The sequence below is a fragment of the Colobus angolensis genome, unplaced genomic scaffold (assembly GCF_000951035.1).
Source record: "Colobus angolensis palliatus isolate OR3802 unplaced genomic scaffold, Cang.pa_1.0 Scaffold21, whole genome shotgun sequence".
In the NCBI taxonomy this organism is placed as follows: domain Eukaryota; kingdom Metazoa; phylum Chordata; class Mammalia; order Primates; family Cercopithecidae; genus Colobus; species Colobus angolensis.
In genome coordinates, this window is record NW_012115266.1 from 1474482 (window position 1) to 1491039 (window position 16558).

Below are 16558 nucleotides of genomic sequence, written 5' to 3' on the forward strand. Positions count from 1 at the left end.
GTGAAACCCCGTCTCTACTAAAAAATACAAAAAACTAGCCGGGCAAGGAGGCGGGCGCCTGTAGTCTCAGCTACTCGGGAGGCTGAGGCAGGAGAATGGCGTGAACCCCGGAGGCGGAGCTTGCAGTGAACTGAGATCCGGCTACTGCACTCCAGCCTGGGCGACAGAGTGAGACTCCGTCTCAAAAAAAAAAAAAAAAAAAAATTATTTCAAACAGCTTAACAGAGGTATAATTGACATATTGCACATGTTTAAAGTATACAGTTTGTGGCCGGGCACAGTGTCTCACGCCTGTAATCCTGGCACTTTGGGAGGCCAAAGCAGGCAGATCATCTGAGGTTAGCAGCTGATGACCAGCCTAGCCAACATAGTGAAACCCCATCTCTACTAAAAATACAAAAATTAGCTGGGCATGGTGGCACATGCCTGTAATTCCAGCTACTTGAGGGGCCGATGCAGGAGAATCGCTTGAACCTGGGAGGCAGAGGTTGCAGCGAGCCGAGATTATGCCATTGCACTCCAGCCTGGGTGATAAGAGCGAAACTCCATCTCAAAAAAAAAAAAAAGAAAAATTAAAAAATAAAGTGGAAAGTTCGATAACTTCTGATGTGTGTATATTGATACATCTGAGAAACCATTATTACTGCAGTCAGCATGGTGAATACATCAGTCAACCCAAAAACCCCTCTGCCCTTTGTCATCTCTCCCTCCCACCTGGTCCTGGACCCCCGGTCTACTGTCTGTCACTCTAGATTAGTTTGTAATTTGTAAAGCTTTATGTAAGTGGAATCATACAGTATGCACTCTTTTTTTCTAAATTCTAGTTTCTTTCACTGAGCCTAATTACTCTGAGATTTAATTCTACTTGTGTCTCCTAAATGAATATACATCTGTTGTACTTTAGTTCTGTAATCTGCCCTTCAAAGAAGCCCTTGTTGTTTTTGAACTAATACTAGCTGGTGGGTTGCTCGTAAGAAACAAGACTTTTCTTCCTGAAATATTTCTTTGGTTTTAAGTGTCAGTTATAAATAATTGATTAGAATGTGTTATTTAGGATTTTACTGTGCAAGAAGTTGCACCCTGGCATGGCTTAATGAGTCTCCCCAACGAATCATTCCAGAGAGCCATTGGAAAAGATGAAGTCAAACCAAGCAATTTGCACAGAAAACACATTCAGCATTTCCACGTGGTCTTAACTTGCTGCTTTTCTCTCTCTCTTTTTTTTTTTTTGAGATGGAATCTCGCTCTGTCGCCCAGGCTGGAGTGCGGTGGCGCGATCTCCCCTCACTGCAAGCTCCCCCTCCCAGGTTCACGCCATTCTCCTGCCTCAGCCTCCCGAGTAGCTGGGACTACAGGCACCTGCCACCACGCCCGGCTAATTTTTTGTATTTTTAGTAGAGACGGGGTTTCACCGTGTTAGCCAGGATGGTCTCGGTCTCCTGACCTCGTGATCCGCCCGCCTCCGCCTCCCAAAGTGCTGGGATTACAGGCGTGAGCCACCGCGCCCGGCCCACTTGCAGCTTTTCTTCGGTGGGATTCTTCTGTTGGTTTGAAATGTGTTTTTGTTACAGATTCGTCTCTTGGGGTCCACGATTCCGCTCTGCTCCGCGCAGTGGGAGCGGATGTTTAACACTTCCCGCATCCCGGGAGAGGAGACGGGTGAGTGAAGCTTCTTCGGGGCGCCCTGGGGAATCGGCACTTTCCATCCCTGCGCTCAGAATCAGGAAGTGTCAAAGGGGCCAAATTGATTTTTGCTGACCCTTCCTGAGATTGTAGGCTGGTGAACGTTCCTTCTGCTGAATTTCCTTTGTCTTTCTTAGGCCTGGACACTGTCGTTGACTTATTTCCAGATTTTAATTTCTCTTTGGTTGAAGACTGTCGACTGTCTTAAAGAGTGTTTGATTGATTGATTGATTGATTGATTTTGAGATGAGGTCTCTCTCTGCCACCCAGGCTGGAGTGCAGTGACATGATCACGGCTCACTTCAGCCTCCACGTCCTGAGCTCAAGGAATCCTTCCATCTTAGCCTCCCCAGTAGCTGGGACCACAGGCACATGCATCATGCCTGGCTAATTTTTGCATTTTTTATAGAGATGAGGTTTTGCCATGTTGCCCAGGCTGGTCTCAAACTCCCGGACTCACACCCAGCTGAATGTTTTTCTCCTGAGTCTGAATTCCTCAGGGGCATTTTGCTCCGGCTCACAGGCAGGGTTTGTGGTGGAGCGCACGCTGGGTCGTGCTCGAGAAGGTCGATTTGTGTTCCAGACACTCCCGTATCAGCTGCCTGACCTGGGCAGGGTGGCCACATAAGCCACCATCCAAACCGGGATATCTTTGAGAATGACAGGGAGGGAGAACAGGCACCACAGGGACCATCCAGGCCAGGCACGGGCCCAGGCTGTGCCGTCCATGGCCTCCATTTCCCCCATTTCCCCAGGTGCCTGTGACACTTGATGAGCTAGAGCCCAAGACCACCATGGCGGGCCTATATGATGGGCGGGCCTCAGGGCTGCTTGGGAAGCTGGCCGGAAAGGGCCAGAGCTGACCCGGAGCTTGGAGTGTCTTGTTGCAGCCCAGTCCTTCCAGACCAAGCCCTAGTCAGTAGTGTGCACTGTGGTGGTCGCTGGGGAGCCTTTGCTGTATCCTTGCACAAAAGCTGGCCTCTGGGCTTTCCTAAGCAGATTCTCCCCTTTCCTCTGATCCTGCCTTCAGAGGTTCTCTAAAAACCCATTCTGGCCAGGCGCAGTGGCTCACACTTGTAATCCCAGCACTTTGGGAGGCTGAGGCGGGCGGATCACCTGAGGTCAGGAGTTCAAGACCAGCCTGACCAACATGGCGAAACCCCATCTCTACTAAAAACACGAAATCAGCCGGGTGTGGTGGCAGGCACCTGCAGTCCCAGCTACTGAGGAGGCTGAGGCAGGAGAATCACTTGAACATGGGAGGCGGAGGTTGCAGTGAACTGAGATTGTGCCACTGCACTCCAGCCTGGGCAACAAGAGCGAAACTCTATCTCAAAAAAACAAAAAAGAACCCACTCCATGTTTGTTCATGGATTTCACAGTGTTTCTGGCTAAACCCCTCCTCTCTTCCTGCCACACACTGTCGTCCATTGCCCTGCAGCTCCACACGTGAAAAACAGATGTGTCGGCCAACAGCAGTCCTGGGGCAGTTGGGCAATGAGGTGGAGGAAGGTGAAATTGGTTCTTCCATCGTCTTACAGTGTCTCCCTGATTGGAGGGGCAGTTGCCCCTTCACCGACCAGGGCAAGCAGTGTCCCCAAAGGGAAGCAGGTCAGGGTGTCTCGGGGAGGCTGCCACCTGCTCTCAGTCAGTACCGTGGTATGGGGATGTCCTTAAGATCATTTAAGTTTGGGACATGTGGCCTACACTGACAGTGATTCCAGGAGGTAAATATTTATGTGTTTAAAAAAATAAACAAGGGAGGCCAGGCACAGAGGCTCATTCTTGTAATCCCAGCACTTTGGGAGGCCGAGGCAGGCGGATCACCTGAGGTCAGGAGTTCAACACCAGCCTGGCCAACATGGTGAAACCCCATCTCTACTAAAAATACCAAAATTAGCTGGGTGTGGTGGCGCACACCTGTAATCCCAGCTACTTGGGAGGCAGAGGTAGGAGGATCGCTTGAACCCGGGAAATGGAGGTTGCAGTGAGCCGAGATCATGCCACTACGCTCCAGCTTGAGTGACAGAGTGAGACTCCATCTCAAAAATATATGTATATAAAGTAAAAATAAAATAATAAACAAGGGAAATGCTGGAGTAAAACCTAGTTACTTAGTGTACCTGGACAGCCATTCTGAGCATGATACCTGAGTAAGTTTCCTGGGGCTGCTGGAATAAATGACCACAAACTGGATGTCTTAAGACAAGAGAAGTTTCTTCTGCCACAGCTCTGGAAGCCAGAGTCCGAGATCAAGATGTCAGCAGGGCCATGCTCTTTTCAAAGGCTCCGGAGGCCTTTGTGCCTCTTCCGGCTTCTGGGGGCTCCATGTGCTCCTTGGCTTGTAGGCACATCACTCTGATCTCTGCCTCAATGTCACCTTGGCCCTCACCTCTGTGTCTGTGTGTGTCTCTCTTATGAGGACAACAGTCATTGGGTTTGGGGTTCACCCTAGTCCAGTGTGACCTCATCTTAATATTGAATTATATCAGCAAGACCCTATTTCCAGGCCAGATGTGGTGGCTCATGTCTGTAATCCCAGCACATTGGGAGGCCGAGGTGGGTAGGTCACCTGAGTCCAGGAGTTTGAGACCAGCCTGGGCAACATGGCAAAACCCCATCACTACAAAAAATACAAACATTAGCTGGACATAGTGGTGTGTGCCTATGGACCCAGCTACTCAGGAGGTTGAGGAGGGAGGATCACTTGAGCCTGGGAGGTGGAGACTGTAGTGAGCTGACCTGTGATCACACCACTGCACTTAGTCTGGGTTACAGAATGAGACCCTGTCTCAAAAAAAGAAAAAAAAGAAAAAAGACGCTACTTCCAATTAAGAAATAAGGTTCTCACAGGTACCAGGGCTAGAACATGGACGAATGTTTTGGGGAGACACAGCTCAACTCATTACAACAACGGAAAAACCCAAATATTATAACTAAAGATTTTAGTTTTCTATATTTCAAAAATACTTCAAACTGTTTTAAAAGGTAGGTAACAAATTGAGGGTAAGTGCTCACAACAGAGAACAGGGTTAATATGTAAAGAGTTCTTATAAATCTGCCAGAAAACCATGAAGATCCTAATTGGAAAGGAAATGATGGGCACCCCTAGGAGTTCACAGAAGGAGAAATGTTTAATGAGTTGTAGAAAAGCATTCAACATCACTGGGAATAAAAGAAATGTAAATACAAAGGCTGGGCGCAGTGGCTCACACCTGTAATCCCAGCACTTTGGGAGGCCCAGGTGGGTGGATTGCCTGAGTCCAGGAGTTTGAGACCAGTCTGGACAACATGGTGATGCCTCATCTCTACAAAAAATACAAACAAGTTACCTGGGCATGGTGGTGCACCTGTAGTCCCAGCTACTTGGGAGGCTGAGGTGGGAGGATTGCTTAAGCCCAGGAGGTTGAGGCCGCAGTGAGCCATGATGGCACCACTGCACTCCAGCCTGGGCAACAGGGAGAGACTAAATTAGTCTTGTCTCCACACTGCTGTAGAGAAATACCTGAGGCCAGGCAATTTATAAAGGAAAGAGGTTGAATTGATTCACAGTTCCGCATGGCTGGGGAGGCCTCAGAAACTTACAATCATGGTGGAAGGGCAAGTGGGCACCTTCCTCACAAGTCGAAAGGAAAGAGAAGGACGAAGGGGGAACTTCCAAACACTTATAAAACCACCGATCTCGGGAGAACTCACTCACAGCATGGGGGACCCGCCCCCGTGATCTAATCACCTGCTCCCTTGACACGTGGGGATTACAGGTCCCTCCGTCAACGTGTGGGGATTACAATTCGAGATGAGATTTGGGTGGGGACATAGAGCCAAACTGTATCAGAAACCCTGTCTCAAAAAATGACCAAGAAAAGCAGAAAAAGAAATGTACATGCCAGAGGCTGGACACTGTGGCTCACACCTGTAATTCCAGCACTTTGGGAGGCTCAAGTGATCCTGCCACCCCAGCTCCAGAATAACTAGGACTACAGGTGCACACCATCACACCCAGCTGATTTTTGTATTTTTTTGTAGAGATGGGGTTTTGCCATGTTGCCCAGGTTGGTCCTGAACCCCTGGGCTCAAGCGATCCTCCCTCCTCGGCCTCCTGAAGTGCTGGGAATACGTGAGCCACTGCCCCCGGCAGCTTGTCCTATTTTTAACCATGCATTTATTACGTCTTCCCCACTAGACGATCTGCCTTGATCAGCCGTCACTGTGCGTCCCCACTGAGCAGTGCTTAAGAGGACTTGATACATATTCGTGGAGTGAATGTACTTCATCACATTTCTGTGATGTTGAAGCTTACTGAGGATCTTAAATTACTCTGTTTTAGTAGTTTTTACGGAATGGCTTGGTTTCATAATTTTCCACTTCCTTTCTCAGAACATTTCTCGGGTTCTCAGAAACAATTCTCAGAATGTTTCTCAGAATAGTTTCTAGGTTGCCCTATTGTCATTAATTAATAAAAAGTTACTACACTGATCCAGTGCCTACTTTATATGAGCTTTATGGATATCATCTCTTAATTCTTGCACAGCGTACATGGGGAACCTATGATCTCCATTTTACAGAAGAGAGGCTTAGGGAGGGTTGGGCAATTTCTTTTTCTTTATGATAATATTCCATTTTGCTAAGCATGCATTTTTTTTTTTTTTCTTTCTGAGATGGAGTCTCACTCTGTTACCCAGGCTAGAGTGCAGTGGCGTGATCTCGGCTCACTGCAACCTCCACCTCCTGGGTTCAAGCAATTCTCCTGCCTCAGCTTCCCGAGTAGCTGGGAATACAGGCGCACACCACCACACCTGGCTAATTTTTGTATTTTTAGTAGAGGTGAGGTTTCACCATGTTGGCCAGGCTGGTCTCGAACTCCTGACCTCAAATGATCCTCTCACCTCACCCAAAGTGCTGGGATTACAGGCGTGAGCCACCGCTCCCAGCCTCCCACTGCGCCTGGCCTCAGGTAATTTGTTTGAGGTCATAATCTGATGAGTGACCAAGCTGAGCTCAGAAGTCAGGCCTATCCGATCCAGAGCTTTAACTCCATGCTGTCCTTAATCATTTAAAACGTCTTGAGGAATAGGCTCCTGAGGCTGCCTGGAGGGACGCAGAGCAGGGACTCCCATGCCCTTTAAAGAGTCAGGGTACGGTCGTCTCAGCACGCGGTGAACTTGGGACTCTTGGTTTTGTGTCTCCAACCCGCGGCGGCTCAGACACCATCCAGCACATGAGAGACAGCAAGCACATCGTCGTGTACCATCGAGGGCGCTACTTCAAGGTCTGGCTCTACCACGACGGGCGGCTGCTGAAGCCCCGGGAGATGGAGCAGCAGATGCAGAGGATTCTGGACAACACCTCGGAGCCTCAGCCTGGGGAGGCCAAGCTGGCAGCCCTCACCGCAGGGGACAGGTGCGCAGCCCGGGTCCCTTGTTTTGAGGGGTGTTGGAGGCGCTCGTCCTCACCGGGGCCCATCCCCGTCGGGGCCTGTGGAACCCTGGAACGGGGCTCCCCACCTCAGCTCTGTTTTGCTCTGGGGTCTCCCGGCTCAGTGGGTCTCAAGAGCAGTGAGGACATGGCGGGGAGTCCCTGGCCACTCCTGTGTGTGTGTCAGGCAAACGTGTGTGGAAACACTGCAGAGTCCAGGACGGGGAGAAGTGAGGACTAGAATTAGGCTTGAGGGAGTCTCACTCTGTTGCCCAGGCTGGAGTGCAGCGGCGCTATCTCGGCTCACAGCAACCTCCGCCTCCCGGGTTCAAGCGATTCTCCTGCCTCAGCGCCCCCGAGTAGCTGGGAGTGCACCACCATGCCCAGCTAATTTTTGTATTTTTAGTAGAGACAGGGTTTCACCATGTTGGCCAGGCTGGTCTCAAACTGCTGACCTCAAGTGATCCACCCACTTCGGCCTCCCAAAGTGCTGGGATTACAGGCGTGAGCCACACGCCTGGCCAGGATTAGCCTTTCTTACTGGGCTGTGGGCAAATTTATTAATTTAGGAAACAGAACAAATTGAAACCAACGCCCCTGTGTTAGTTACATTTCCTTGCCTCGGTGAAAAAGCATCAGGCTGGGCGCAGTGGCTCATGCCTATAATTCCAGTGCTTTAGGATACCAAGGCAGGAGAGTCACTTGAGCCTAGGGGTTTGAGTCCAGCCTGGGCAACAGAGTGAGACCCCATCTCACAAAAAATTAGCCAGGCTTGGTGGTGCGTGCCTGTAGTCCCAGCTACTCAGGAGGCTAAGGCAGGAGAATTGCTTGAGCCCAGGAAGTCGAGGCTACAGTAAACCATGATCGAGGCACTGCACTCCAGCCTGGGTGACAGAGTGAGACCTTGTCTCAAAAAATAAAACAGAAAGAGAATCACCCAAGCTTGGTTTTCTCGAGGGTGTGGTGTGTGATGTATAGTAGGGTTTCTCACCTCAGCGCTGCACACGCTCAGGGCCGGGTACCTCTTTGTGGGGGGCACTGCCCTGTGCAGCGTCAGATGCTGAGCGGCAGCCCCAGCCTCTGCCCACCAGCTGCCAGTAGCAACCTGTGTGACAACCAGAAGTGCTGCAGACATTGCCCAGCATCTGGGGGACACTGTTGTCCCCGGCTGAGAGCTGCCACATTCCAGCAGTGTGACAACTGCTCTGGGAGTAAGGCGGGAGGGGCGGGTGTCGGGTCCCCTTCTGCAAAGATCAGGAGAAGCTCTGTGCTGAGTGCAGGGGCCGCAGGTGGGCTGTGTCTCGCAGAGGGTGGGAGCAGACCAGGACAGTGGGTGTCCAGGGGGTGGAGCGGCATTCCCTGGGGCAGCAGAGCAAGCAGGAGCTGTGGAGTGGGCTGGATGGCTGGGCCATGGTGCCAGGCTGGGGAGGGTCCCAGGCACCCAACCATATTTGAGCTTGATTCTGTGACTAGGGGCCTCTTCAGGTGGTGTAGGGTGGAGTGGGCCGGGGGACATACGTAGGTTAATGCAGGAGATTCTTCTGGTTGGGCAGGGAGGGGGACCTTGGACACAGGGATACTTTTCGGTGGCCCAAGTAGTGAGGTCCTGAAAGAGGGCCAGGCCCGAGTGCAGGAGAGGGATGGGGGAGGATGTCTGCAGGGAAGCTGGCGTTGTTCGTTGTCCACTGTGGTGCTGACAAGGTTGGAAAGAGCAGCAGCAGGAGATGCGTCTCAGGTGAAGATGCGCTTGCCCGAAGGGCTCCTCCAAGAGCCTGGAATCCCCAGCAGAGGAGACATGGGGAGCCTGAGCAGGCGCTGTGGGGCCTGGGCTCCCTGTGGGTCTGCAGGTGCCTCAATCCCGATGCCCCCTCTGGATAGGGCCAGACCAGCATCTTACCCACGGGAGCCCTTCACAAGAAGGGCTCCATACATGCCGGCCACCATCACCATCACCATCACCGTCACCTTTGTCCCCCCGGCGGGGTGTGCACTGGGGCCTGACGTGTTTCTAGGCTTATTGGCCCTGTGGGCCGCTGTATCCAAGCACTCGTAGAGAGAAGACGGTGGGGAGAGAGCCAGATGGCCCCGATCTGGAAGGGTGGGCAGTGGCAGACAGCCCTGGAGGAGCTGGAGTGAGAGGGACCCAGGGCATTCGAGGAAGCCCAGCTGGTGGGGTCTTCCAAGAAGGAAGTGGGCATCACATCAGTTCTGTGTATTCCAAATAAGATGGGCACGGAGACCCTGTGGAGGGGTCACATGGGCATCTGTGGCATGCACTTGAGGGCTGATGACCTGGGTTCCAATTCTGCCTCAAAATAGCTGTGACCTAATCTTTCCGTGCTTCAGTTTTCTCATCTGCAAAATGGGTACAGTAGCATTGAGAAGATCAGTGAGTTGGTACACAGAAAAGGTTTGGAGCAGAGCCTGGCATGAGGGACATGCTCTTACGCATTTACCATGACCTGGGCTGCCGGAACTTACCTAGGGTGGTTCCTGTGGAGGGGAGGGAGGGCGTGTCAGGGAGCATGGACGTGTCAGGGAGCATGGAGCATGGTGATCTGGGTCTGCTGCTTCCTGGCGGCTTTGCCCACAGGGCCAGCCTGCAATCTGACTGTTCATTTAGTCAGCATTTATTGAACAAAAATTACCCACTGCTCCCTGTGCTGTGGTCTGGAGACCAGGAGAAGGTGAGAGTCTTTCCAACAAACAGTCTCAGATGGGGAACATCGTCAAAATGGAGTTTTCCTTCGAGAAATTCTGAAAAACTGCGAAGGTTTGATTGTGTCATTTCAAACATCATGTGCCAGGAGACATTGCTCCATGGCTGCAGGTCCAGCTGCCTTTAATCATATTTCATTTTCACTGCAGAGTTCCCTGGGCCAGGTGTCGCCAGGCCTATTTTGGGCGGGGGAAAAATAAACAGTCTCTTGATGCCGTGGAGAAAGCAGCGTTCTTCGTGACGTTAGATGAAACTGAACAAGGATACAGAACGGAAGACCCGGATACATCGATGGACAGCTACGCCAAGTCTCTACTACATGGCCAATGTTACGACAGGTACCGTCCTTACTTTCTGAGAGATGGGAGTTTGCCCATGAGCTTGGAAGAAATACCCTATGTGCCTGACACTCACCCCTAAGTATCTATAATGCTAAGGAAGAAGGTGGCATAAAAATATAACCTTCAGTTTTATTTTATTTATTTATTTTTGAAATGGAGTCTTGCTCTGTCACCCAGGCTGGAGTGCAGTGGCTTGATCTCAGCTCACTGCAACCTCCACCTCCCGGGTTCAAGCGATTCTCCTCCTTCAACCTCCCAAGTAGCTGGGATTACAGGCGTGTGCTAAAACGCCCGGCTAATTTTTATATTTTTAGTAGAGACAGGATTTCACCACGTTGGCCAGGCTGGTTATGAACTCCTGATCTCAAGTGATCCGCCCCCCTCAGCCTCTCTAAAGTGCTGGGATTACAGACGTGAGCCACCGCGCCTGGCCAACCTTCAGTTTTCTTCCCCCTGCCAAAACTGTCACACATACACAGCTTAAGCTGCAAACCTGAGATTCCCTCCTCTGTGCATGACCACCTTTGTTTGGAGATGCTTATGAGATGCAGGGCTGCCAGGTCCCTGGACTCAGGCAGGGGATAGTGGCAAACAGGGCTGGGCACAGGGCTAGGCCAGGGTGTTGGCACGTGGCTATCTCAAGTCCTCTTTTCCTTATCTGTAAAGTGTTGACCAGCCCCCTGCAGGGTGGGGCCAAGGATTGGCTAATGAAGGGGTCACATGCCCACGGGAACTGCCTCCCACCTCTCCCCAGTTGCCTTGTGATAGTTACAGGTCCTGACCTCAGGCTCCTGGGATATTAAGCACTCATCTTTGTGTCTGGGACAGGGAAGAAATGAGGGATTCAGTGTCCCATCTGTACTTTCATCCTCACTCCAGAGACCGAGCAGCCGCTCCCTGTTAGAGGGGCAAGTGCAAAGTAAATTAGTCCATCCGGGATGAAGCAGAGAGGTGCAGTGTCTCCTCATTTTTGCCTCGTTGAACACTTAAGTTCCACACGTGTGTTTCACATAGGTGGTTTGACAAGTCGTTCACCTTTGTTGTCTTCAAAAACGGGAAGATAGGCATCAACGCGGAGCACTCCTGGGCAGACGCACCCATCATGGCCCACCTTTGGGAGGTGAGTTTTTGTACTTTTCACTTGAATGTGGAAGTTGTTTCGAACATCCAAACCTGGCCGGGCGCGGTGGCTCACGTCTGTAATCCCAGCACTTTGGGAGGTTGAGGCGGGTGGATCACGAGGTCAGGAGAACGAGACCATCCTGGCTAACACGGTGAAACCCCGTCTCTACTAAAAATACAAAAATTAGCCGGGCGTGGTGGCGGGTGCCTGTAGTCCCAGCTACTCAGGAGACTGAGGCAGGAGAATGGTGTGAACTCGGGAGGCAGAGCTTGCAGTGAGCCGAGATTGCACCACTGTGCTCCAGACTGGGCGAAAGAGCGAGACTCCGTCTCAAAAAAAAAAAGAAAAATTAGTAGTAAACTTGTGAAGACATCATAATGTATGACCTTCGTATTTCTTTAAACTTCTGTGAATGTTTTGAATCTTGACTTTTTATTTTTTGAGATGGAGTCTTGCTGTCACCCAGGCTGGAGTCGGGACCATAGGCAGCTGGATCACACAGGGTACATTTATCAAGTAGAGAAATCTACTGGATATTTACAAGATCAGGCTTGTTTTTTGAAGTTCTCCAGATAAGGATAAAGGGATTTTGTCTTAGACCAGGGTGGCCACATAGAAGTAGTGGTGTTTAGCTGTTAGGGTCCAGCAGACAGGATGGCCTGACACTAGGGGCCCCTGGCTGGGGGGCTCATGTGATCCAGACACAGATGGGGACTGACCTAGTCTCGTGTGTAGGCCCAGTGCAATCCCTCAAAGATAGATCTAGTCAAACTTGAGTCTGTTTGTTCTTGTTCTTGTTCTGTTTTTATTTTTTATTTTTTGAGACAGGGTCTTCCTCTGCCGCCCAGGCTGGAGAGCAGCGGTGCATTATCAGTTCACTGCAACCTCCAACTCCTGGGTTCAAGTGATTTTCCCACCTCAGCCTTCCGAGTAGCTGGGACCACAGGAGTGCGCCACCACGCCCAGCTAATTTTTGTATTTTTTGTAGAGACGGGGTTTTGCCATGTTGCCCAGGCTGGTCTCGAACTCCTGGCTTCAAACAATCTGCCTGCCTTGGCCTCCCAAAGTGCTGGGATTACAAACATGAGCCACCGCACTCGGTCTTGCTCTTGATTTATTTCTGATGTTTCTGTGTCGGGCTCTCCTGGAGCTCTGACCCAGAGCAGGTGGAACCTGATCAAGTCTGTTCCTTCGCTGGCTCAGGTCAGCCTGGATCGTGACCCACACATATGAGCGGCACCTTCCACCTGCCCTGCCCCCTCGCCAGCCAACAGTTACCCCGACCTTGTGTTGTTTTTACCTCCCTCACTAGAATGTAAGAGTGTAGAATGAGCACAGGGATTCCTCTGTTTAAAAAACCTAATTTTTTTAGTTGAGATATAAGTCACATACCTTAAAATCTACCCTTTACAAGTGTACAGTTCGGTGGTTTTTAGTATATTCACAAGGTGCTTGTGCAACAGTCACTACTTAGCCTCCTGAGTAGCTGGGATTACAGGCGTGCATCGCCACACCCACCTAATTTTTGTATTTTTGGTAGAGGCGGGGTTTCCCCTTTTGGGCCAGGTTGGTCTTGAACTCCTGACCTAAAATGATCTGCCCTCATTGGCCTCCCAAAGTGCTAGGATTACGGTCATGAGCCATGGAGCCCAGCCTAATTCTGTAACATTTGCATCACCTCCAAAAGAAACTCCTCGTTCCTTTCTCCCGCAGGTTCCTAATAGCCACTAATCTGCTTTCTGTCTGTATGTATGTGCCTATTTTGGACATCTTATATAGATGTCCATACAATATTTGCTCTTCTATGTCTGGCTTCTTTTTTCTTTTCTTTTGCTTGCTTTCTTTCTTTTTTGTCTTTTGTTGTTTTTTTTTTTTTTTTGAGACGGAGTCTCGCTCTGCCCCCAGGCTGGAGTGCAGTGGCGCGATCTCGGCTCACTGCAAGCTCCGCCTCCCGGGTTCACGCCATTCTCCTGCCTCAGCCTCCCGAGTAGCTGGGACTACAGGCGCCCACCGCTACGCCCGGCTAATTTTTTTGTAGAGATGGGGTTTCACTGTGTTAGCCAGGATGGTCTCGATCTCCTGACCTCATGATCCGCCCACCTCGGCCTCCCAAAGTGCTGGGATTACAGGCGTGAGCCACCACGCCCGGCATGCTTTCTTTCTTTTTTAGAGACAGGGTCTTGCTCTGTCGCCCAGGCTGGAGTGCAGTGGCACAGTCATGGTTCACTGAAACCATGACCTCCTGGGCTCAAGTGATCTTCCCACCTCAGCCTCCTCAGTAACTGGGGCTACAGCCATGTGCCACCACACCTGGCTAATTTTTTAAATTTCTTGTAGAGATAAGATCTCACTATGTTGCCCAGCTGGTCTGGAACTCCTGGCCTCCAGCAATCCTCCCACCTTGGCCTCCCAAAGTGCTGGGATTACAGAAGTGAGGCACCGCGCCTGCCTGCTTCTTTTCACCCAGCATAATGTTTTCAAGGTTTATCACATTGTAACATGTACCCGGGCTTCATTCCTTTCTAGGGCTGGATAATATCCCATTGTATGGATTGACCACACTTAGTTTATCTCTTCATCAGTTGATGGGCATTTGTGTTGTTGCCACTCTTCGGCGATTATGAATAATGCTGCTATGAACATTCTGTACAAATTTTTGTGTGAGCAACTATTTTCATTTCATTTCACTGAGTATATACCTAGGAGTGGAATTGCTGGGTCATATAGGTATATTTCACTTTTTAAGGAAGGACAAGAATTCTTGTCTGTTTTGTTCACAAAACTCAGTTCTTGTCTGCACTGTCACCACTGCTTGGATGCCACTGGTGCTGCAGTGGTTCCAACCCATAGTAGGTGCCCAATAAATACTGTTGAATAAATTGGCTTAAGTTTACTTGCCAGTGAAAGGAGAGTGTCATGAACCTGAGCAAGCCGTTAGCCCTCGTCTGTCTTCTCTCTGTCACATCTGACGTGGAGATCAGATCCACCTCATTAGGTGCTGAGAATACTGGAAGCTTTAACAGTTGTGGTTCAAACTTTGTAACATCTCTGCAAAGAACAGCCCTCTGTTCATGTTGGAGATTAATATGTTTTATGTGCCACTGCTAGTTTTAATAATTTTGTTCTATTTTTGACAGTACGTCATGGCCACTGACAGCCGCCAGCTGGGCTATGCGGAGGATGGGCACTGCAAAGGCGACACCAATCCGAACATTCCGTACCCCACCAGGCTGCAGTGGGACATCCCGGGGGAAGTAAGTCTGCATCATCCAACCATTGTTACTTACCTGGGATGGGAAACACATTTGAAGTCTTACAGATAAATTTTCCAACTGTAGTTCGTGCCCGATCATGAGCTCAGTTGAAGACCACTGAGGCTGAAAGTTGTTTGCTCAGAGAGTTTCGTGAGGTCTGCCGGGCTGTCACAGCTCCTGTTTCTCAGAAGCCTCGGTAAATATTTCTTCTTCTGTTTGAAGCTTCTGGCTAAGATTGTCAGTGTGACTTCCAGCTCAAACTTAACTAGACATCTACAGAATGCTCATAATCAAAAACTAAAAGCCAAAATCATATAGAGGTTAGAGCTGAAAGCCTCTAAATTGCTAATTTATAATTCTCAAAGTTTAATTCATTTTGGCACTTCTTAAACATAATCAGAGGCAGCCCACTCATGGGAGCCCTTTTGGGAAAGGAATTTTAGGGTTGCGAATACCAAATCCTAGTTCACTTACTCCAAAGAAAAATTCCCTGGAGTCCAAGATATCATTTTCTATTTTTTTTTTTTCTTCTTTGAGATATAGTCTCACACTGTCACCCAGGCTGGAGTGCAGTGGCACAATCTCAGCTCACTGCAACCTCCGCCTCTCAGGTTCAAACGATTCTCCTGCCTCAGCCTCCCAAGTAGCTAGGATTACAGGCACCCGCCACCATGCCCAGCTAATTTTTGTATTTTTAATGGAGACGGGGTTTCATCATGTTGGCCAGGCTGGTCTTGAACTCCTTACCTGATCCTCCTGCCTCAGCCTCCCAAAGTGCTGGGATTACAGGCGTGAGCCACTGCACCCAGCCCACCATTTTCTTTTTAAATTAATTAATTTATTTATTTGAGACAGAGTCAAGGTCTGTTATTCAGGCTGGAGTGCAGTGGTGTGGTCACAGCTCACTGCAGCCTCAAGTTCCCCGGGTCCAGCAATCTTCCCACCTCAACCTCCTGAGTACCTGGGACCACAGGTGCATGCCACAATGCCCAGCTAATTTTTATATTTTTGGTAGAGACAGGTTTCGCCATGTTGCCCAGGCTGGTCTCAGACTCCTGAGCTCAAGCAGGCCACCCGTCTGGCCTCCCAGAGTGTTGGGATTACAGGCATGAGCCACCGCACCTGGGTTAGAAATAATTTTCCACATAGTGAAGTACTGTATCTAGTGCTGTGGTCTTACCCCACCGCTTCTGCTTGCCCTGTGGCCGCAGGGCTGGTGTGGGTTCAAAAGAGAGCTGTAACCTCTGCAGAGCAGTTGGGCTTAGAGTCCTAGTGTCTCACCAAGTCACTTACCACATTTTTAAAAATTTCTTTTAACAGACTTTATTTTTTAGATCAGTTTGGGTTCACAGCAAAACTGAGTTCCCATACACCCTTCTCCCCACACTTACACAGCGTCCCCAACTATCCACATCCCCAAAAGAGTGATGCATTTGTTACAACTGACACACCTGCACCAACCAAGGTCCATGGTGGATTTACTGTTGGTGTCATACGTTGTCATGAACAATGCCCTGTGTCTGCCATTACAGTGTCATACAGAATTGTTTCACTGCCCTAAACATCTTCTGTGCTTCCCCTATGTATTCTTCCTACTCGCCCCTGGCAACCATGAATCATATTCACTGTCCCCATAGTTTTACCTTTTCCAGAATGTCACATACAGTAGCTCCCCCCATTAGCTGAGGTTTCACCTTCTGAGATTTCAATTCCAAGGTCCGAAAATATTAAACAGAAAATTCCAGAAGTAAACAACTCATGAGTTTCAAGTTGCATGCTATTCTGAGTAGTGAGAGGTGACAACGTGCTAGCAGCCCTCGCTCTCAGCCTCCTTAGCTTCGGTGTCCACTCTGACTGCGCTTGAGGAGCCCTTCAGCCCGCCACGGCACTGTGGGAGTCCCTCTCTGGGCTGGCTGAGGCTGGAGCTGCCTCCCTCTGCTTGCGGGGAGGTGTGGAGGGAGAGGCGCCGGTGGGAACCGGGGCTGTGCGCGGCGCTCGCGGGCCAGTGTGAGTTCCGGCGGGC

At 50.2% G+C, this 16558-nt stretch overlaps 1 protein-coding gene across 1 annotated transcript in view; it reads left to right on the plus strand.

The window, feature by feature from the left end:
• The window catches only part of CPT1A (carnitine palmitoyltransferase 1A (liver)), an 87435-nt gene that overhangs the window by 49516 nt on the left and 21361 nt on the right, over window positions 1-16558 (plus strand). The window contains exons 9-13 of the mRNA XM_011942316.1: window positions 1572-1659; window positions 6888-7083; window positions 9967-10155; window positions 11173-11278; window positions 14419-14535. Coding sequence (XP_011797706.1) covers window positions 1572-1659; window positions 6888-7083; window positions 9967-10155; window positions 11173-11278; window positions 14419-14535 — 696 coding nt within the window. The remainder of the gene's footprint in view (window positions 1-1571; window positions 1660-6887; window positions 7084-9966; window positions 10156-11172; window positions 11279-14418; window positions 14536-16558) is intronic.